Below are 23,672 nucleotides of genomic sequence, written 5' to 3' on the forward strand. Positions count from 1 at the left end.
TTATAATATTAGCTATTATAACTCACCGATTGTGAGTGCTCTATCATGCTGGAAAAACAATAGTGTAGGGATTTACATATCAATGTCTACTAGAATTTGATTCCAAGCCACAAATAATACTCAAAACACATACACTAGTAAAAGAATGAAAAAAAGAGCAACACCCAGATATTTTGCCTTTAAACTTTGACATACTAGGGCAAAAGGTTCATTCATCTTCCCCAAAACTTATTTACCCACCATAATTTGGTTAAATTTACTTGGACAACCTTACCCAAGGACAAAGCCTGATTTTTATGAAGGGGCTATTTAGAATTTTAGGAGAGCTTAAGTGCTACTTTTTTAAAAAATAAAATAAAATTAATTATATAAAAAAAATTAAAAGAAAAAAAAAAAAGAAGCTCCCTCCCCTATACTACCTCTGTTCTTGATCTAGCTTTATCCCCTCAACGAAAACGACAACACCCTTTATGCATTTAATAAAAAGAATCAGTATGCTAATAAAATGAATGCATAACTCGAATAATCATATATTTTACTTCCATTAAAAAATATAATAATTACTATATAATCACTCAGGAAAGACTTGGAGCGCAGTTTTGATTGGAACAAACTACACGCCTAACTGTTTGAATTACCTCTCCTAGGTAAAAAAAAAAAAGTTATACTCAATAGTACTTTAGTTTTGCTCATATGGATTGGTAAAACCCACCATGATTTTTACTTTTGGTAGAGTACATATATCACCCCAAAAGCCATTATCACATTTATTTTTATAATATTGATATGTCAAAGTTAGAGGTTATAATAACCTTGGACTTTTTATTTCCTTTATGTCCATATAAGAGGACTTTGCTATACATAATAGTTTTACATTGTGAAGTAGGGTGTTACAAGTTTTTAGGGAACAAATAGAGTTGAGGTTATTAATAATGCTAAGATTAATAATGATTTCATGTTGGAATCTCTTTATCTTTCAATTTTTCCTCTAGTGGAAAAGAGTGGATTTAGAACTTAAAAAGGAAAAATGATATTGATCACTACACACTCATAAGAGTATAGGATGTACTAATCATATCATCATTGACTCACAAAGCATAATTAATCAATTTCTAGTTTGCTGCACCCTTTGTGAATTTTTATTTAAATAAAAGAAACTAAAAAAAGTAGTTGTATTTGGTCAAACTTATAAGTATACAAGCCTATTTCACTATGTAATAAATATTTGTGAGAATATTTTTGAAACATGTAAAGCTCATTGCTTAAATTCTAATATTATATATGTATATATCTACTTTGCCTGGAGAACATCTTTAGTCCCCAACAAAAATATGAAAATACAATAAGTTTGAGTTGTAGAATATAAGAATAAGAAGGATAATATTAATGTCCCATAAGTTGACTTTGGGGGAGCGTCATATAAATCCACTCAATGCTCATTATGTTAGTTAAAGCAACAACAAAGTCTTATGGTTCAAGGGGTTTTAAATCAAATGAGAGAATTTGATATAATTAGAACAAAGAATACATATATATATATATTTATATATATATATATATAGAGAGAGAGAGCTATTTATGTTCTTGTAAATAACTTTTCAAGGGCTTGGTGTGTATTAGTGGGCTCCTCATCAACTATCAATCATCTTTAACCTAATTGCTTTGATCAAGGAGGCATTATCAACCTTAATTTATATGAGGTTAGGAGAAATGTGAGAAGTGAGATAACACCGTTTGTTTGTTTGTTGGTATTTAATAAAATAAAAGAAAAGAAAAAGAAACATGCATGATAATCAAGTAAGCATGCATGTAAGATTCAAAACCAATAAATTTATATATAATATATATATAAATGTGGGTCCTTTCATAAAATAATTTTTTTTAAAGTTATTTTGCATTCTGCTCTAATTTTAATAACTTTTTGCAAAATGACATCCGACATTCCAGACAGATGGTCAAAAAATTCAGATAGTTAGTCGAAAATTTTAGATAGTTAGTCGAAATTTTAGACCGATGTTATTTGAAAAAAAATTATCAAAATTAGGCTAAAATACAAAATAACTTAAAAAAATATCATTTTCATCGATTAGAAGTGTTGAAAAATAAGTCATGAGAATACTTATTTGTTTAAAATAGGACACATTAGAAAACTTGGCCATCTTTATGTTATTTTCAAGGGAGTCTTGTTTACATCATGAGAAACGTTTTTTTTTTTTCATCTTCAATCGATCTTTATAACACTAAAATAGTGCATATTTTTCACTAAAAATAACAAGGCAGTCTTTTTTTTTTACTTTTGGTATTATAGTTTAATAATATTATATTAATAAAGTAATGGAATATATACTATACGGATTTTTATAATAAAAAATAAAGAGAATATTTTATTTTATAAAAAATATTTTTTGTGTAGTAAAATATTAGAGATAAAATAAAAAAACAGTAAAAATTTTACTATTTTAGTGTAAAAACTACACTATATATTATAGAGTTTGTCGTTGAAAATTAGGTCAACAAATTTGTTGGTCCAATTACAATATGACATATATGTACTACTAGGTTGAATCATGAGTTATTTTCTAAAATTATAAATGCAACAACGAGATTTTCAATTTTTGCTAAATAAAAGTGTTAGGTTTTGGATATTTACTATAACATTTTAAATCATGCAAGATAATACATTTATTTATTTATTGTTTTAGACATTGTAATGACCAAAAAGTGTTTATACCAAATAATCATAATTTTTTTAAAGGAAAAAAAATCATTAATAACTACAATTAGCTATTAGAGGAGATCATATAAAAATCAGGGACAAGAGTTCAGCCAAACAATCATATGATTTATAGTGTTGCAATTTTTCACTAGATTATTAAAATAAAACATATTTGAAAATTGAATAGAAGTATTTGAAAATTATATATTATAATCTCACGAAAAATTGAGAACCTCTAGGGAATTTTTATTTATTTACTACTATTATAAATACTATATGCATTTATAAATCTTAACACATTTTCTTCAAAATAAAAATAAAACTTATCATGGTACATTTCTGTGAATTTATTTTATATCTTACAAAAGTTATATTTTTTAAGGGACAAAAGTTAGTTTTTTTAAAATATATATTTACATTTTCTTCTATATATACAAAAAGATAAGGGAATATGTTAAAGAAAAAAGGTCAAGAGGTAAAGTCCATTGGGAATATTTCATAGACCACAAATGTGATAATAGCTTAGCCACCCTATTTTAGATTGAAAATCATTCAATTATCTAGATATGATGTATACAATAAAAATAAATTGAAATAAATTTGTTGGAGCCAAAGGAATAATTAAAGAGAAAAACAAGATAGTTTGAGTGTGAGAAAAACAAAATTAAAGAGAAAATTCAAACTTTGAAAATAATATTTTAGGTCATCAATGGAACTTTGAAAAGAGAAGAAAGAAATGAATCCCAATTTGAAAGTAACATACCATTAAAACAAATTAGGCTCTCAAATGTCAAATTGATGAAAAAAAAAAATCCAACACAATCATTGGAATTTGCCATCCAATAAAAGAGAGTAAAAATATAGTACATGTTTATTTTTTACCCTCCATTTAATTCAATCACATTTGGAAAGTATGATATAGTATATAATAAATTTTAGGACACTTTTATTTACACTTATATTTTTTCTCAAAGCATTGTTATAAGACACTATAAGGTGTGGCGAATTATTATTGATGCAATTTAATATTAAGTGTCACATATTTTAAATTGAATTGAAATATACAAGACCCAATATTTCTTTTATACTAATAATAGTATGCCACGTATTAGGGTGTTGGACATCCTAGAGTGCACTTTAACATTTCACCTTTTCTCTGGGCACCCCTCTTAATTATTTATAAACATATCTTTATTATAATTTACACAAATATCATTGCTAGTTGTTTCGCAATAAAATTATAATTCTTCACGTGCTTTTAACACATAAACTAAAGAACAAATATAAAATAAATTATATTATATATTTTAATATTTTTATAAACATTTAATTCAAACATATTTTTATTTACTATTTTTTCTATTTTTTTAAAATTTAAATATTTGTATAAATTTTTTTGTACCAAATGAAAATTAAAAAATTCTTTATAATAGGGTAATTTTGTACCAAATGAAAATTAGGAAAGGGTAATTTTTTTTTTTAAATTTTAAATTTTATGAGGAGTGTAATTAGAAAAGGAGGTGAGGAGATAAAACAAAAGGATGTGCCAATAGAAGCACCCAAAATTTCATCATGTGATTTGGTTAAGTAATTAGAAAATATATTGCAAAAAAATTAATCCAACAACTTAATTAATGATCATATAATGGGATAATTTAGTTTCGATGAGAAAATTGAGATAATTCTATCCTATCTAATCTCTTATTTTTCATATGTATAGATATATTAAAGAGTTTTCAATAGTTATATTTCTATATGATGGTCACATTTTTTTCTTTTAAAAAATATTATATTGTTGTTATGTTGAATTACCTAATTGACCACAGCCAACGAATAAAGATAAACTAGTTAAAATTCATATAACTATCCATGTATAAATATGATGTAATTATTAACTACTAACCTTTAAATATCAATGATAAAAAAAATGTATTTTTGTTTCCCACTTATTTTTTGTAATTTGTTATTACAAATGATTAACTCATTTTTTACCCTTCATAAATGTGAAATTAGTGTTGCATGAAAGAAGGCTTTTTTTAATATTAAAAACCCATATCACTTTTGTGCATGTATGAAGTCAAATATGAATTAATGGAGTTTCATGGGTTCAAAACCTTGTCTCTCTCAACAAAAAAAGTCATACAAAATAGGGTTTATATTTTTTTCGACTATTTGTTTTGTCTCATTATTTGTGTTGGATTCTGGATTTTGATAAATTATTTTTTGGACTCTATATTTTGTATATTAGTTCAAATAGAACCCTAAACCTGATTTTAATCAAACTTTTCTCAACTGAAATTACAAATAATTCATCAAACTAACAATTCAGTTTATAAATAAAATCATTATGCTTAAAAATTGTGTTGTTATATTCAATTTTTTCTTCATCAAAATTGAGTTTAGGTATCTATTTGAATTTTTTTACAAAATATAGTATCAAAAAATAAAAATTTTAAAACACAGAGTTCAAACAAGTAATAAAAATAACAACAAAAAATCTAAAACCGTACAAAGTACTATGCTAGAGAAATTTATATGTATAAAATAATGATTATTTTCAATTGTTGTCTCTATTATTATTTGTCACTTATGACACCAAGAACCTATCCAATATTTTTTAACATTTAACTCACTCCTATCACATAAGTTCTTTAAAAAAAATAATTTTTTTTTAGTGGTCAAAAATCATGTTTTTCGTGCATAACCAATGATTTCATTCTTAAAAGGTTTTTATTTTGTTATAATTTCTTCTTTATAAAGTATGAGTGGTCTAAGTACTTGGGCTCACCCTTGCTATATTAAGATTCAAGCCCACAACAACAGGCCCATAAAACTATGAAATGACATAATTGCCCATACGACTGCTATTTTATTTTCATTGATAAAATTTTGTTCTCTCCTCTAGAGAGAGAGAGAATGGCATATAGAAAAGTCAGAGACTTTCTTTATGTGATGAAAGAGAAAAATGTAGTCCGTGAAGGACTGGAAATGGCCTTTTTAACCTTAAAGGTCTTCTGTGGCCTCCACGTGGCCAACAAATACCTGTTCACCATAGTTCTGGTAAGTACTCCTGTCCACACTCGATCAAATCTCCATCGAATGCCACAGTAGCGAAATTACCAAAATGGACATAAATCCGTGATCCCCTGTTTGCAGCCCTACGGTCCTAGCATGCTCCCCACTCTGAGCCTCAATGGCAACTTGATCCTCGCCGAACGGATCTCGACCCGGTTTGGGTTGGTGGGTCCTGGTGATATCGTCCTCGTGAGATCACCTCTGCACCCAACGCTTGTGGTCACCAAACGCTTGATTGGATTGGAAGGTGACTCTGTTTCGTATGTGGTTGAGCCCGGAAAGAGTGATAGGACCGACACCATTGTGGTATATATGGTTTTCAAATTACGTTTCTTCTCTTTTATGCAATTGGGTTTTTCTGATTTTAATGTTTGAAGCTGGTTTTTGGGTCATTGGGTATAGGGAATCTGTTTTGATTTGGAAATTGTTTTATATTTTCATGTTCTTGTTTGTGTCTTCCAAGTGTTCGACGTTATGCCTCTTTCACTTTTTTATCGTTGTTTTGCATTATTTTTGAGTTTTCGGGTCATGGGTTTGTATGCATTCATGATTAACTCTGTTGTGTGTGGTTTTTGAAGTTTAAAAAAAACACTAAAAACTACTATTTCCGTTTATTGCGTGTCTTTTTTCTAAGGTTCCAAAGGGACATGTTTGGGTAGAGGGAGACAATATCTACGCATCCAGGGATTCGAGAAACTTTGGGCCAGTCCCTTATGGTCTCCTTGAAGGAAAATTCATCTGGAGGGTATGCTTTTTCTTTCTTTTGGCTTCATTCTTAACTGTTTCACTATGCCTGAGAAGTGTTTTACTTTGGTTTTAAGGTACAATACTGAGAAAAAGCCATCATCTGATTGTCTTGACGTTTCTTGATTGAGTTTATTGGTGCTAAGACTTTTCTCTCACCTTTGGTTGTTTGTACGATAGATATGGCCTCCCAAAGACTTTGGGTCACTGAGACCAAATAAAACAGAGCCAATCTTAGATAAGGTAAGCACACAAACTATATATTCTAGTTTCTTAGTCTAATCATTATACATGGCAAATGTTGCTAATAAGTTTGCACGAATGTAGGATCTTTCTTCGACTGAAGCAATCTGAAAGGTCAAGTAAAGACATTCGGATTAGAGGCATCAAATGGTTGTTGAGTCTGAGGATCAATTCAATCAAAGTTGTGGCAAAAGCTTGCAGAGTTCGGTTGAAGCTGCTGTGGCCGCTGCCATTTGTTTCGAGTTGTTTTTCAATTGGGTTGAGATTGCAATCACCTTTGACTTCTTTCTTGACAATTTTGTTAGATCTTCAACTCAATTTTTCATAATACTGAAGTCTATTGGTTTGGTACATTTTGTGTTGGTTTGAGCAGAGACTGTTCTGGCTTATCAAACATGTCAAGCTTCATTATTAGTGAAAACGAAAATTGTAACATAAATAAATAACATGGTAAGTGCCCATAAAAAGGTTTTCAGTTATATGCCAAAAAACAAACCTTTTGAGCAATCTTATATCAGATATGGCAAAACTCAAAGCAGCTAAGAAAGAAAGTAATATCATATTAAGAATGAATTGGCAAAAAGTACCTTCCAAAGCTCTGAAGAAGCTCTTTCAGTCCTGACTTTGCTCATTTTCAGGCATATCAATATTCCTTGAAAAAAAGAAAGACAAATAATAATAATAATAATAAAGGACCCAAGTAATTTGTTTTGATTGTAAATGATTCACCGCACCACAGAACACAATAATCAAACAATAATTACTATAATTAAATAATTAATTAATATTGAAGTTATTTTTGTATTTTTTACTTTTTGGAATTTTATGGACCTTATTTGGCTAAGTGGGAGTTTGGGTCGGATTTGGGATAAAATCATATCAAATGGGACACTTGGGGGTTGACAATGGAATTTTACTATACATATGGGATCCATAGAGTAATTTATCTGATTTCTGCATCAAATCAGCCACGTAGCAGGCGCACATTGGGCCAAGGCGAGGTTCAGAATGAAACTAGACTTGATTTTTAGCCCCTAGGATAAAATTACTAACATACCCCCTAATATGGAAATTACCAAGATACCCCTACTCGGGAATACTAATAATTAAACATTCAATTAATACTTATAAATAACTAACTTTCATTCCCTTAGTCTAATTAATTAATAAACATCTATCCCATAATTAATTAATATGTAATTTTTTGTTAATTAATCCATAAATATCATCTACAACTAACTTGAATTAATTATTTAAATCTAATTAATTAATCTAATTGTACCGAATCATATTACCATCACACCCTTGACTAAAATTTCTACCTTAGGTCAAATTTCAAACCCGACCCCCCAATCCCAAGGTAGGCTTTCATGAAGCCTAATTTCAAAATCTGAATTCTAACTATAAATATTTAAGTTTTAGCATTAGAAAACTCTAAATAATATAGTTCAAACTTAAATGCTTGCTATCTAATTTTAGCAACCAAGTAATCACTTTGTGACCCAGATATCATCTTTAATGAGTCTGAATTTGTGAAAGATCATTTCATAAAAAGTTATATATTATTCAGTTATCTTTCCATTCAAACCTAATTTGCTAAAGTCGAACTTCTGAGTCGACAATTATACCTAAAATACCTTAATAGGTTTCCAATATACGAAACTACACAGCTTAGTTTGTCATCTTTAACGTTCAAACTTTTCTAAATGAACTTTTTTGCACATTATATGATCACCATCTAACCTAATTTTCCCAAACTTATTACTATTATTATCATATTAATCAGGGGCGGACCCAGCTAAGGACTAGCTGGGGCCTAGGCACCAGATGGAAAGAAAAATTACATATATAAGTGTTTGATTTTTTATTTTGTAAAAATACAATTGTGACCCAACTGATTCGAATCTGGGTCCCTTAAAGAGAGTGAGAGTTACATTTGCCATCCCACCAATTGCTTCCTCTGAAATAAGTAATTATAGCTAATATTTAATATTAAGTCATGGGTAATTACTAAATTCTCCTAAATAAATATTTTGCCCAGAATGCTAAAACATCATTTTTTAGGGGTGCACACGGGTCAGATTTTCGGGTTCATCGGATTAAATGGTTTAAAGCTTAGGTTTTGTTAGTTGATGTTTTAGGAGAATTTTTAAATGATGTTTTAGCATTCTGGGCATAATATTTAGGAGAATTTTTTAGGGGTGCACATGAGTCAGATTTTCGGGTTTCGGGTTCATTGGATTAAATGGTTTAAAGCTTAGGTTTTGTTGGTTGATGTTTTAGGAGAATTTTTAAATGATGTTTTAGCATTCTGGGCAGAATATTTATTTAGGAGAATTTTTTAGGGGTGCACACGGGTCGGATTTTCGGGTTTCGGGTTCATCGGATTTGGGTAATGGGATATGATTTATTAATATTTGGGAATATTGGGAATTGGAAGACGTTAATTATGATTAACGGAATTAGATGGGAAATGGCGGTTTTGCCCTTGGGGGCTGTTAAGGAAATAATTAGGCTTGGGGGCATTTTGGTCATTTGACCTTAGGATATATTTGAATTAGGTTGGTTGTAGAAGAAATTAGAAAGCCAAAACAGAGCCCTTTTCTTCTACCTCACGATCATCATTCTCCTATTTTCTTTCCTTTGAATTTTGAAGCTAAATTTGAGGTTTAAGCTGGGAAATCAAGGCTCGAGCTTAGGACTTTAGTTCAGCTATTGAAGGGGATGCAAACCTGAGTTTAAGGTAAGAATTCAGCCATGTATTTTATGGTTTTTGCTCTGTTTTGAGTTAGTTTTTGAGCTTAAAATTTTGATTATAGAAGTGGTTATTTGAAGTGATTTTAAATGGTTTAATGCTTAGGTTTTGTTGGTTGAATGTTGGGTAAGTTGTGGTAATGCTTGGGTGTGAAATCTGGATTGATTTGATAAATGTTTGATGAGGTTTGAATGGAGAAAATGGTAGGGGTGCTGTGTTCGTGGGATCAAGTCGCGATTTGGCCCAGGCAAGTGGCGACCCACCCCTGGTACCCAGCAAGAGTGCTCTCTGACTTGGGGCACGCCGCGACTCACTAGGCCAAGTCGCAGCTTGCCCTTTCCTTTTGTGCCAGGGAGGAGTTTACAAGGGCTTAGGCTCGGGGGTTCAATTCCTAAGGTTCGGGATCGAATCTACTAACCATTTTAGTACAATTCGAGGTCCCGGGAGCAAGGTTTAGACCATGAACCTTTTATGATTTATTTTATTAATAGAATTCCATATTTGGTTATGACTAGGTGACCACTAAGGGACCAAAGGATTGATCACTCTCAAATGGTCGTTCTTTTATTATTTCACGCTCGAACCAGAGGTAAGAAAACTGCACCCAGTATGTGACATGCATGGTTATTGATGAGGCATGTTGAGTGCTCTATATGTGGATATTGATTGCATATTAAATGCTTAGCAGTTTTTCTTACTTGTGAGTGGTACTGACTTATTAGTCGGAATCGACAATGGTGTCAGTATTGACTGTGAAGTTGTGACTTATTAGTCAAGTTCGGCAATGGTACTGAGCATTGGTCGTATGGAATTGACCTATGAATCAAGAACGGTATTAGCGTGTTTAATGCAAGCCTAAAAGATTAGATCTAATCGACATAAGCATTATCAACATAAGTATGAAATGCTTGACCGACCTTAAGTTCGATGAAAACAAAATCGCTTGTCTAGTCTAAAGGCTAGTTACTTAGAGCCAGAGCCAAAAGGCTAAGGTGACTGATACGCCACATGGCTTAGGGAGCAGATCCCCAGAAATGGACTTATTAGCCATCTATTTAAGGAGCAAAACCCTAGAGATGGACTTACTAGTCATCTATACAGGGAATAGATCCTTAGAGGTTGTGCACATCGTGTGACTCAATAATCACTTATTTGATTGGGCTGCAAGCCCCAGAATGATTACCATAATCATTTATTGATATTGTATACATGCAGTAATAAGTTTTCTTGCTGAGCCTTGGCTCACGGGTGCTATGTGGTGCAGGTAAAGGGAAAGAAAAGCTCACCCAGTCTTGAGTGGAGAGCTTAGGTGGAAATGTATACAGATGCGGCTACTTGACCACCACGTCCAAGGTGTTTCTCAGAGGAACTAGGGGTTAACCCTATTTTTGCCGCTTAGGTCGGCGAGTTGTGATTTTTACATTGTAATGTCCATTTTGGATTGTAAATAACTAGTAAACGTTTTTATGGGCCCATGTACAGTTTTATATTTTAAATAAAAATATATCCATTCATTTTAATCAAGATTTCTTTTACCTTAGCCTATCAATGACACCTAGGTGCACTTTTATAACCAAATGACTCGTTTAGCGAGTTAAGCACTGTTTAAAGTCCACAGTAACGGTCTTGGAGTAACCAGGGCGTTACAATTAGTAATCCAAGTCTAAAAAAGTTTAGCTCATAGCTAATTTAGCAAACTGTTAATGCGGTTTTTTGTCAATAGTATATTACGTAATTAGCTTGAATAAATTAGTGCTTAAGGATAAATCGTGATAAGGATAATAACACTTAAGGATGCTCGGGATGGAATATTAAGAACACTCGTTCCTTTTTACGTGGTTCGGAGGCTAAAATCCCCCTAGTCCACGAGTCAATATTATTACTGTATCTCTCTCTATATTTTGGCAGAGTATTTGCATTATAGAGAAAAGATCCAACCCCCTCTCTTATCGAAGGTCTTGGTATTTGTAGAGGTAATTTCTTACAATTGATGATGGGCACCAGCAACCTGTCAAGAACAAAGAGAAGAGAGATGAGAATTCAATTGGGAGCACCGGTGGGGTGTCAGCCAAAGGGACTCCGACGCTCAAGTCAGTCGGGTTGTAATAAGAGATAATAGAAAGCAATAAAATTACGATATAAATAATTGAAATAATGATGGATGGAAGAGTCGTAAAATGGTCAGAGTGATGGTGGCGATGATGGAGGGGCCGAGCGACTAGGTCAGGTCCAATTAGACTGACTAACTAGTCTTGCTTGACTGGATCGCTCAGAAATAGAGTAGCCTTTTTTCAATTAGAGAGTAAAGAAAGTCCAGTGATTATCTGATGCCCTTTCTCAACCCTTGATGGTCTTATTTATTGTCCTCCTTTTCGTTCCGTTCTCCTCCGTCTTTCTGATTCGTTTGACTCGTTCCAAGTGGTTTCTTTCCGAAATATTCTTGGCGAATGCGGTGGGAGCCTTGACTATTTCAAGGTCCCTGGCTAACTGAGCGTATCTGGGTTCATGTTCGGGTATGGTTTTGGGCGTTTGGATGATACATTGTATATGCGAGCCCATTTACATGGGTTTGGGCCTTGTTGGCTAATTAGGCTACCTTATTGGGCTGAGTGATTGCTTGTTGGATTCTTTTTTATCAAGGTCACTGATTTTGCCCACTACAGTATTTATAGAAGAGCCATCCCAGGATAGGTGTTGGGGTCAACATGTGAATACAAATCATTTTTGTGACATGTCTTGCACAAATGAAGAATATTACAATATATATTAAGGTATGGTCTAATCATTAGGTAAAACTGATCATGGGTCGTCTGGCATAATCGGACATGCGATGTCTGATCATGCACGTTTATGTTACGTGTTCGAAAATTCAGGGATAAATGGACATGTGATGTCTGATCACGCACGTTTATATATAACGTATTCAGGTTTATAAAGGCTCCTGGAAATGACAGTTCTTCAGCGTATCCCGACCTGGACATAACGCCAGCTCGCGTCTAGGACGTTGTGCTTTATATGCGTCTCCAGCTCGTGTCCTATTGCTCCGTACTCATCAGCTCGCGTTATTTGCTCGGGGAGTCTCACTGCCTTTGCAGAGGATATATCAATCTGTGGATCACCTAGTACTGTCCTTGGCTAGACAGCTGTACTCGAGCTGCCTAAAAGACCCGGGCTGAAATATCAGGGCGTACACAAACCAAAACCCAAATTCAAATTCAACATCCATGGATTACTAAAATGACTATTCAAAAAAGAGAAAAATACAAGAGTTAGAGAGAGATAAAAACAAGAACAAATTCTCTGGCAGCCCTCCTTTTTATTTTCAGTTTGGTCTTTATTAAATATGCTAGGGCATATTTTACTTCTTTTTTCCTTTTAGAAAGCCCATATCATTCTTTCCACTTTTAGGCCCACTTTCATTTGGTCCATCTCTCTCCTGACACAAGTACACCCATGTGACACTTTTCCTACCCCACGCTAGCTATCAAAGCCAACTTGCAATGACTTTTTTTGGGCTGGGCTGCAATTGTCCACGCAGCTCCAGAATGCTGCAACAATCATTTTAGCAATTCTACACATTTTAACATTCACCAATTTCTTCTTGCCATCTTTTCATTCATTTTGCTTTCCTTACTAGTTTAGACTCATTTTACACAGAAAATGAAAGCAAATTAATTATTTAATTCCAAAATAGTTAAATACAATACTCAACTCTAAAATTAAGCTACACAAGACACAAAGATGAAATTAATTAAAATTAAACAACTAAATACTCAATTCATCACTCTTTTCTTATAAACTAAAGTATAAAAGTATAGCAAAAAAACTCTAAATTCTAGAGCTATCATAGCTACACACAATTATTGGATAAGTTGTCTTCAAAGCCAAACATGGATAGATCATTGTATGACTTGACATTGGAAATCCCTGTTACATGCTATGATTTCTGCTTCGATACCATTGAAATCAACCATGATGAAGGAGTGAGTGCTTTTATTTCAGACAATTCCAAGTTCATAAAACATCGAATACCTTTGCGTGTCACTAAGATTGAAAAGAACAATGCATTTCTTAATCTATCTCTTAGAGGGAGTGTTAACAAGGAATTTATTAGTCAGATCCAAACGATTGGTCTTGATACAACTCTTGGTCCGAGTTTATGCACGGAGGGTTGGGGTCATGGTGATGCCTTTAATCTAGAAAGAGTAACTTCACATGATATATGTTATGAGTACGATCCCTATGTGAATGGCGATCCAATTTTCGATAAGAAAGATTATTTTATTTGGCGAGATATATTGCTAATGGTGGAGGTTTTAAATTATTTCTTCAAATACCCGTGGGGGATCCCTCTCCTTTACCACTAATACTAATAAAATATTAAATAAATAAAATAATCCCTTTCAATATCTTATTTATTTAATCCCAAAATAAATATAATGACAATTTTAGGCTTTCTCTGTATTAATTTATTCAAACTACTAAAATAAATAAATTAACATTCTAAGCGATCATCTCACTTTCTAAGACTAATTAAAATAATACCACTTCCTAAAGTATTATTTTAAATATAACACATTTTTAATTATAGCTAAATTAATAACAAAATACAAAAAAATTGCTACCGGATATTACAATAACTATTAAGGTGGACTTAACCGCATCTACAATCTCTAGATTGCAATCACTTTTGACTTCTTTCTTGACAATTTTGTTAGATCTTCAACTCAAATTTTCATAAAAGTGAAGTCTTATTGTTTTGGTACAGTTTGTGTTGGTTTGAGCAGAGACTGTTCTGGCTTACCAAACATGTCAAGCTTCATTACTAATGAAAACGAAAATTGTCTCAAAAGTTATTATGTCCAACATATAAAAAGGATTCACATACTATGTTTCTCTCATTTCTAAACACAAACAAATATTCACCAACAAAAAAATTTCGCAACAGCCAGAAATCTTTTTATAAAGTTAGAAGATTTCTCATTGTGCAACTTGTTCTTATGTACAATGCATAAAGTGTTAAAAGTTAAAAAAAAAAAACCATGGCATTGGCAACCTTACGGCTAAAGTCCAACTGCCTGTTAAGGATTTGTGTGTGACTCAGAAGCAGCAGCAGTGGCAGCCTTTTTCTTTCTCATCATCATCCAAGTCCCTCAAGCTGTGACACTGATCTCACCAAAGATTGTTCACCAAATCCAGTGCCCACATATGTAGGCCATATATCACCTTTTGGGGCCAAAAAAAACACAACTTGATATGCATATATAGACGTCGAGTTATATAGGACTTGCTCTTGATATCTGCAGATCAAAGCAGAAAGTAAATGCAAAGCCAAAGTCTTAGAAATAAAGTTTCATGATGTGGTTTTAAACTTCAGCCAAAGAGTACAACTACTTATCAAGCAATAAAATGTATTTCTTTTATAATCACAAGATAAAGTAGAAAACCAATTTCCACTGATGACTTCTCTGTTTTCTGATCCTGTTTTCTCAGCTATATTGTTTGTTAAAACCTGTAAAATTTACCCCATTCTATGCTCTAAGGCTCTGTGTGGTCTTCTTCACTATAACATTCAAAACATCACACCTCCTCCAGAAATTCTTTTCTAGACCTAAACAAGACACTAATCTATAATGAAGTTTCACTTCTGCTAATGTCTCCAGTTTAAATATTTATTAGTAAGTAATAATTTGGTTACTTTGACCAGACTACACAGAACTGCTACCCCTAATAAGCAGAACTGAGATATGACCTGTAATCTTCCCATCCTTAAAATTATATTATTATGTGGTTGTGCTTGGCTACTTAATAAAACCACAGCCAATGTTCATGCAAAATAATGTTTATAACAAACATGTTGAATTATGAGGGAAGTTCTTTTTGTGGAGTTGTAAAAGCAAACTGTTTCATTCCCTATACAAAGAGTAGTATGTCTATCATATATCTATACACACGACATAGATGAAGAATATGAAGGAAGAATAATACAGACCTGATTTCTCACACTTGGCGCAGTCGTCCAGTGCTGAGGATTTGGTATTGCTGCTGTACTATCACTTACGAAAGTTAATGTAGCTGATTCTTGTTGTACATAAGCTGTTATTAATGGTGGTACTTCTCTCATTACCCATAATAAAAAGGCTGAGGGGATTGATGAACCTAGAAGCACACAAAAGTGAATAAAACAAATCAACAGACAATTTACCAATTCTCCCAAGAGCATTTTACTAGAGAGAAGAACAATCTTTTAACCATGTTCAACCTGTAAGAGCTATTATTTATTATCAACAAGAAAATTTACATCTAACTCTGCTAATCAATCCTTGACTCCAAGTAATCATTAGGGGGGCTAAGGAGAGATCTAACAATAGAACCTTGGAAGTTCAATTTGTTTCTATCCACAAATTCCCTGTACTGTCGATACATTTTTTTTTAACTTGAATAAAATGAAACTAAAACCTGAAGAAAACCCTCTTGGTTGGTCAAGAGTTCTTAATATAAAATGGGAATTTCTTTCTGTACAAACTTCTAGCAGGAAATTTGTATGGATAATCTCAAGAGAATATAATAGTGAAGCAAATCTCATAACAAAACACTTGAGGATTTGTCTAGTCACATCTATAAAACTGCTAAAGATGCAACCATTACCACATGAGATAAAAAAAGTCTAATGTAGAGAGAAAAATGATAGCATAGAATCTTCTCAGTCGAAGAATATAGTGGCCAAAATTACTTTGTGTTTGTGTAAAACCATCAATCGAATAAAGGTCAACTGAATTTGGAAGGGTTAGTTAGCATTACTTACCTACAAAGTAATACACAATTAGAAGAGATATACAACCACCATTCACTTCCTGGTCATGCCAGTGATAAAGCATCTGCAATTTTTTAAAAAAAATTACGAGAAATGAACTGCTAGAGATCTATTAGACCGAGTTAGATGTTTGAATGAAAAATGAATGGCATTACATGCCCTATAGATAGGAACTTACAGGAATGTCAGTTAACAAAGCCACAAAAGCATTAGAGGTGAAACATATAACACAAACAACAGCTAAACCCGCAACCTGCAAACCCAAAGTTACATTCATTCAGCACAACTTAACAGCTTTCATGAAAAAAAAACATGGAAAGTGCGCTTAAAAAGGTTTTCAATTTATATGCCAAAAAACAAACCTTTTGAGCAATCTTATATCTGGATAAAGTTGAAAAGTAAAGCATGTTTAGCATCAGAGATGGCAAAACTCAAAGCAGTTAAGAAAGACGGTGATATCATATTAAGAATGAATTCGAAAAAAGTACCTTCCAAAGCTCTGAAGAAGCTCTTTCAGTTCTGACTTTGCTCATTTTCAGGCATAGTAATATTCCTTGAAAAAAAGAAAGACAAAAAAAAATTATAACTTAAATAATAATAATAATAAAGGACCCAAGTAATTTGTTTTGATTGTAAAAAGTATTCACCGCACCACAGAACAGAATAATCAAACAATAATTAGCATGCATTAATGGTAAAAGAAAACATGTGTAAAACAACCTGTGCTTTTCCAATTTCTGAAAAATCAAACATATGGAAAAGTGTCCAAATAGTGACTTCTCCTGAGAGTTCATTATATATAAACACTTTGACTTTATGATGAAAAATACAAATAACAAAATCCATTAAAAATAGACTAATGATCATGATTTTATTTTTTCTCTAGGATTTCTTTGGAAGGAATTAAAACCTTCAGTTTCTGAGAAAGAAATGGGTAACTCAAACTTTCTGAATCAATTAAAACAATCTGAGTCAATATTAACGTCTCAATGTAATAGAGAAAATCAAGGAAGCATCAGTGTTGAATTTGAAATTACATGTGAGGTCCTGTTAATTTGGGGCAAATCCTTTACTTTTGCTTCACATATTTTATAGTTTTATACTGTCAGAAATTATTATTTTATTTATTGTAAATGAAATACATCATACTTAAATTGCATATTCTTGTAAATATGGAAGCAAGTGGAATTCCGGTTCTTTTAAGTATTAACCTTTATATTACTTCATTCAACTAAAAATAAGTCGATAGCATCTTGTGAAGTGTAACAAGTTCTGACACCATAATACAAAAACTATGTATTTGGTCACCCCATCAAGAAAAAGTAACCAACAATGACCTAATTAGTTCCTACACTGAATAAAAAATTACTAGAAAATGAACAAAACAGATGATAACTAGAACTTCTGACAATTGAAAGCAGATAAACTTGAACGAAAATTGCTTACCATAACAAGCTAGTGCTCCAGCTAATAAAAGCATTGCTCCTGCAAAAACCTCTACATATACCTGCATAAATCAATACTATTATTGTCACAACTCCAATATATGTTAATCTACGAAGAAATAAAAGTATCATAACCTTCTTTGTTCTATCAGAAGATATTGCAATCAAGGTTATAGCAATTTATCACTAACAGTTGTTCATTTAACTCATAGAAAGCACAAATTAAGAAAAGTTAGTTTTAACTTAGCATCTTAGACATGCCAATTATCTGATTTGAACACTTTGCAAAAGTAATCTCCTGTTTACAGTGTATGTTGTACCACAAATAAGCCATTGGAAAATCCTTATATGTGGGAAAGCAACTAGAAATCCCTAAGTAACCTTAGAAAGCAATAACTTAACAATGGACCATAAACAGTACTGGACCGGCATGGAGCCATAGTTTTATTAAAGGGGCCTATTTATAATTTTCTTTTCACAACTTTTGGGAGATAAATTAGAATTTTTGGATAAAATTATAAGAAAAAAATTAAAACAATAAAAATGATTGAGCCTTCCGCTATACTGGCTATAATGCCTGGTATGTAACTGTGTTGGAAGCATAGGAAAAAGAGATTCAGTGTAATTATTAACCATTTCATATGTATTCATGTCATAATAAAAAGAAAAAATAAGATCAATTCATAGTCAGGAAAATCTAGACAGCATTCTATTATAATACCAAGGAAAGAAAAATACAAAATGTATCAATATGTGCATAGTGCATACCCGAGCCACCACTGCAGAATCAATAGGGTTTTTTCCCATCCCAATCCAGATTATAACAGCACATGCCAACATTATTACAATAACTAGAAGAGTTGCCTGATAAATAAATAAATACTGAGTTATGCATCTTGATAAAACGTAGTAACACAACACTTCATTAATTTACTGAAAATATTAATAGACTATTGTACATGCTATTTCCATACCAAAATAACAATTTTCTGGCGACTTCGAACATGAACCAACCGGAAAGGTAAACATCTTCTGTGATTATGATTATCTGCATTTAATGAATTCCGTTCATTAAATGTCTTCTCTAGCAAAGATTCCTCAGCACTGCTTTCTTCATCCTCCTCATCTTCATCATCTGACTGATGGCAGAGATCAACCCTATAGGAAAGTTTATTAAGGGGAACAAAAAGGAAAAGACAGAGAAGCAAGGGGACACCACTTATAGTTTATAATAGGCAGATAGCAAAATCATCAATTTGAGAACGACAATTAGATTTCTTTCTTACATAATTATGATAAATTTTGGATAATACATAGAAAACAAATCATTATATAGTCAAGAGAGAGAGAGAGAGAGATTTAAGCCATTGAAATCATCATACAGTCAATGGAAATATAAATTTTCCTTAATGACAACAAGTGGATTATCTTACTAGCACAAAGCTGTCATCTTAAAGTTTCTTGTTTTCCTTCCCTCCAAACCACTTGAGAAGAAAGGATATTTAAGATTTGTAAGAAGAAGGAATTGAATGCAGCATTAAGGAATCATTACACTGAAATTGTATCTCGTATAAATTTGGAAACTTTGAATTGACCAAAAAGAAAACATACCAGAATGATAAAAGAAGAAGAAACGCTGCAAAAAATAGAACATTTGGGAAAGCTGCAAAGCAAAAGTTTCACCATTCAAGAACTTCCAACAAGCCATTAATGAAAATAAATATCTTGCTGCCATGACAGGAAGCATACCCATGAAAATAAAGCCACAAGAGTGTGACCAACATCGCCAACCCTCACAAGCAGAAATAAGACTTAATAAAAAATATAGAAAGTAACCTGTAATGAGAAATTAGATATGTTAACTCATGATATGGTAAATTGCAGAAGTGTCATAAATTACTAAATTTGCATGGACAAAAAGCTTAAGCTAAAGTAACAGATAAATATTATTATGTCAAAAAACCAAAGAGGGGAGGCTACCACAACATCTGAGGTTCGAGTCCCTCTAGACACCTATATATAGCAATTATTATAGTTTTCTGCTCCCCATATATTATAAAGTTAGGCAAGGAGCCATAGTTTCAAACTTGGACCAGCTAAGTGACTTTGGGGGATTTCTAGGTATTAGATGGCACACACACACATATATATATATATAATGTCAAAATTATATTTTCTTACCCATATTAGAAGAACCAATCATCAGATGAAACACCTGAAATTTGAAAGTTTTATGTGTAAATACGAAAACCTTCAATAGGATTCTTGATAGAAACTAATTATGGTAAACAGACAATAACAACAAAAAACAAAGATTTGTTAAGTATTTGTACATATAATGTAAATGTAAGATTTATACATACATTCATATATAAATCATATATTATCATATCAACTAAGAACAAACATAGGCATGCGTATGTATGCTGTTGGGGAAGATAAAATACAAAATGCATTCAAACTAGCAAGCAATGCTGAATGCAAGTAAAATGTACAAACAGGTACATGTTTCTTGCATCGATTTCCTCCTCATGTAGGCATCTCTTTTGAGATAAGTTAGATTGGGCATGACAGTACTACCATTATCTACCTAAATTTCAAAACTATAGCCTTGGAACTACTTCCTAGGTGAAAAACTTGTAAGTTGTGTTTCTCGTTATAAGCTGGAAGCTAGCGTTTATGAGTAGGAGTTCCCATCGTTCCAAAACTAGAAGTAAACTCAAAACCTGGATTTGGCTAAAAGGACCTATTATTCTTTTTCTAAAGAACCATTGGAGCTCCTTTTCCCGACAGCAGATCTCCGATCTTACTTTCTCAAGTCATACGTCTTTTGTTCAGCCAACAGTGTTCCACTCTACTCATTATTTCTAACTAGTGCTCTTCACTTCAACTCATACTACTTTTTGACTTCCAGCTTATTTCCAAATCAAAGCAACTTGCAACTAAGAGAAGAGCAAGGTGCGTAGCTGGCTTGTTAAAGCATGGAAAGGTATCTAGAAAGCACAATAACTGCTATGATATAGGCGCCCTCTCACCTAATGCCCGCTACTAAGGATTGAAAGTAGCACAATCGGCATAGAACTCCAGATCTACGAATAGCCGTGGGCAAGCACCTTTAACGCTAGCTTCCACCTTACTTAACAGCAAGGCGCGAATTCGCCTATAGCTTCTACTTCTACTTAGCAGCCCAAATAAAGATACTATATTTCGACTTATAGAGCTTATTTTTTAGCTCTACGCTAAAGCAAACAAAGCCCTATCCCTATCCCTATCCCTACCCTGCCTATGCCTATGTCTCAAGTAAACAAAAAAGCTAATAGCAACTGCGCGTTGTAGCAGCTTTTGATTTCAAGGTAGCTGTAGTTTCAAAAAGCCAAAGGGGAGGTTTCTTCTGATTTGAAGGTTTCCACTGTAGCAGCAAAGAAGGTTATTTCTGCTGCTAAAATAAGAGTTGGAGGTTTCAATACCAAAGGAGTGAACTTCAGGCTATAGAAGTACATCACTAGTTTCTATAAAATGAAAGAAATGAAAAAGGCTATAGAAGTGCCATAGGTGCCAACTCCCAGTTCTTTCTCTTTCTTTTTTAGTTTAGTGACGATTCATCAAAACAATAGTACAAGATTGCTAGATCGAGCACGCGCATAGTCTTAAGTTCAAAAGTGGGTTGTCTCCTCATTCAACATTTCTACTACTTTCTTGCCTCCCCTTTTCAGAGATCTCCTTGTTCTCTTCCCAGATTTTTCTCCATACCTTCACCACCTTCTTTATCATGTTGTTCCATCCTTCAGGGATGTTCGGTAGGTGTCCGGGCCTCCTAAAAAATCCTTCCGACAAGAATGCTGCTTGAACATTGTAAGACATTGAACCGTCTTGTTCTTGTGAACACTGATCATAAGTGGCAAAATTCGCCGGAATCAACATTTTTGTCCCTTGCTACTGTCAAAATTTTGTTATTAAGCACATGTTTTTAGTAACCTTTGAGATACAGGTGAGTCTTTAACACAGTATCTAGCAGCCTACATCTCTAAAGGAAATTTCTTGAACAGTTTCACAGTATGCCAAGGAACCAAACTACTTAATAGGGTCAGATATAGTTCACAGCCCAAGTCATTTAGCTTAACCACACTAGAAATATGACTTCTATAAAAATAGGCATGCACAGACACATTATGCACATGGATATCAAGTGAAATTGTCCAGAAACATAACACTTACTTTTTGGCGAGTCCACCCGCTGTGTATGTTCCTGGAGTGAATCCTGAATAACTGAAATCGACGAAACAAATAAGCATTGAACATTTTAAGAAAGTAAAACAAATAATACGTGCATGCATTAAACATCTTTTCCTCAATTGTATAACTGGTCTCTCAATTCTTAATAAAATGTGTATTAACCAAAAGAAATGGCCTAATAAACTACAATGCAAATGGGGATTTGTAATATCAATGCTCATACAAGCTCCAGTTACTACTTTAGCCTAATAACTCTCCTCTTATCCTTAACAGAGCATATGAAGTTCAAGCTATCAAACACATTACAATTTTGCATGGTCAACTACAACCTATTTCCAACAAGTCAACTACATTAAGAGCTATATGCCTCAAGTATTCATACTAACTCTCATATTTCCATAACAAGCAATAAAGCACAATACTTATCCAAAGAGGATACCTTCTACAGACAAAAATCCAAAACTAATCCAGTCAAAACAAAGGCAGGAAACCAAACCCAGAGCCCAAATTTGGCGTCAAAACATAGAATGCTCGTCTAAATTCATTGAACCACTCGAACCCAATTCATTAAATTCCAACCACAGAAAGCCCACATTCGCAGTATTTCCACAAAACCCAGTTGTCAAATCCATAAACAAAAACCAAACCCAACCCAAATTCCCAATAAATGAAAGAAATTGATTAAAAAGAGTTGGTAAAACCAAACCTGAGCAAATGAAACAACCGCAATAGAAACATCAACAAGAGCAAGAGCAACATTAACACCCATCAAAAGCCTCGGTAAGCAAGACCCTTCTTCTCTCAATTCAATCATCTTCTTTAATAGTTTACAGTATATGTCTCTATATGTATATATATATATCTAATATATATATATGAGTGTGTGTGTATATATGAAAAATCCTGGTGTTTCTAATAATGGGAGACAGCTTTTTGAGTTGGAAGTGAGTTGGGTTCGAAATGTTGAAGAAGTAGAAAGGTACGGACTGAGAATGGAACCTCGTTGATGGAATCTTTCATGGCAGATAGATCCCTTGGGCGAAAATCGGAGACAGAAAGAGAAAGGAAAATGTCAAGGGTAAATTTAGTAAATATTTGAGGAGGACGGGGGTACATTGGTAATTTCGGGATATTGATTGTGGAAGAAAAGGTTCGGTACTTTGTGCGGGGTATCTCGCACGGTTGGTTGCTTTGAATCGTGTGAGACTCAAAGAAGATTCACGTTGATTCCATTTTCGAATAAATTATGATTAAAGATACCTCCACTCAAATATTATAAATTTTTTAAGATAGTGGGCCTAGTACTTTATTTATAAATATATTTGGTTGAAATTGAAACTTACTATTTAAAAAAGTGTATTAAGTTATTGTATATAATATTTGGGCATTATTCATAAAATAATTAATAAGAAGGATTAGAATACACTTCTTTACATATATGTAATTTCTTAGATGGGGACATTACTTTTGTTCTTTTTTGTTGGATGATAATTTTGTTTTTAGTACATAAAAAAATTATAATTTAAATTATTTTATATGATAATATACATTGTAATTATAATGCATATCCCACCAGTTCTTAAAAAATTGTGAATAAATTATAGTGCCAAAAACGTGATTCAAATAACAGTTGCACGCGTGTGTATT

General features: G+C 32.8%; 2 protein-coding genes across 3 annotated transcripts; one reads left to right on the top strand and one right to left on the bottom strand.

The window, feature by feature from the left end:
- Positions 1-5,623: 5,623 nt before the first annotated feature.
- LOC133802536 (mitochondrial ATP-independent inner membrane protease subunit 1a-like) lies at positions 5,624-7,129 on the top strand. Of its 2 annotated transcripts, XM_062240862.1 has the most exons (5): positions 5,624-5,776; positions 5,873-6,097; positions 6,426-6,536; positions 6,716-6,778; positions 6,863-7,129. In XM_062240862.1, the coding sequence occupies exons 1-5, from the start codon at positions 5,633-5,635 to the stop codon at positions 6,887-6,889; spliced, it is 570 nt and encodes a 189-aa protein (XP_062096846.1). In that variant the 5' UTR covers positions 5,624-5,632; the 3' UTR covers positions 6,890-7,129. The 2 variants fall into 2 exon arrangements, with proteins under 2 accessions (XP_062096846.1, XP_062096847.1); XM_062240863.1 differs by lacking the exon at positions 6,863-7,129 and having other exon boundaries at positions 6,613-6,750.
- A 7,204-nt stretch (positions 7,130-14,333) lies between these two features.
- Positions 14,334-23,140, bottom strand: LOC133802538 (tobamovirus multiplication protein 1). The gene is made up of 13 exons (XM_062240864.1): positions 22,732-23,140; positions 22,008-22,058; positions 19,974-20,007; positions 19,542-19,628; positions 19,404-19,455; positions 18,767-18,950; positions 18,561-18,656; positions 17,794-17,854; positions 16,836-16,900; positions 16,526-16,600; positions 16,339-16,411; positions 15,526-15,692; positions 14,334-14,833 (listed from the first exon to the last, which is right to left on the bottom strand). Exons 1-13 carry the CDS (start codon positions 22,837-22,839, stop codon positions 14,810-14,812), a joined length of 1,077 nt encoding a protein of 358 aa, XP_062096848.1. The 5' UTR covers positions 22,840-23,140; the 3' UTR covers positions 14,334-14,809.
- Between the last annotated feature and the right edge of the window lie 532 nt (positions 23,141-23,672).

The sequence above is a fragment of the Humulus lupulus genome, chromosome 9 (genome assembly GCF_963169125.1).
Source record: "Humulus lupulus chromosome 9, drHumLupu1.1, whole genome shotgun sequence".
In the NCBI taxonomy this organism is placed as follows: domain Eukaryota; kingdom Viridiplantae; phylum Streptophyta; class Magnoliopsida; order Rosales; family Cannabaceae; genus Humulus; species Humulus lupulus.

What these genes read in the sequence shown, in the direction of transcription:
- LOC133802536 (XM_062240862.1), top strand. Translation starts at nt 5,633, where the DNA reads ATGGCATATAGAAAAGTCAGAGACTTTCTTTATGTGATGAAAGAGAAA. An exon ending in ACCTGTTCACCATAGTTCTG is followed by an intron (nt 5,777 to 5,872) that starts GTAAGTACTCCT and finishes CCCTGTTTGCAG; the next exon opens with CCCTACGGTCCTAGCATGCT. An exon ending in CAGAGCCAATCTTAGATAAG is followed by an intron (nt 6,779 to 6,862) that starts GTAAGCACACAA and finishes GCACGAATGTAG; the next exon opens with GATCTTTCTTCGACTGAAGC.
- LOC133802538 (XM_062240864.1), bottom strand. Translation starts at nt 22,839, where the DNA reads ATGATTGAATTGAGAGAAGAAGGGTCTTGCTTACCGAGGCTTTTGATG. An exon ending in CTTCTTCTTTTATCATTCTG is followed by an intron (nt 18,951 to 19,403) that starts GTATGTTTTCTT and finishes ACTTTCCTATAG; the next exon opens with GGTTGATCTCTGCCATCAGT. An exon ending in CGCCAAGTGTGAGAAATCAG is followed by an intron (nt 14,834 to 15,525) that starts GTCTGTATTATT and finishes TTTGATCTGCAG; the next exon opens with ATATCAAGAGCAAGTCCTAT.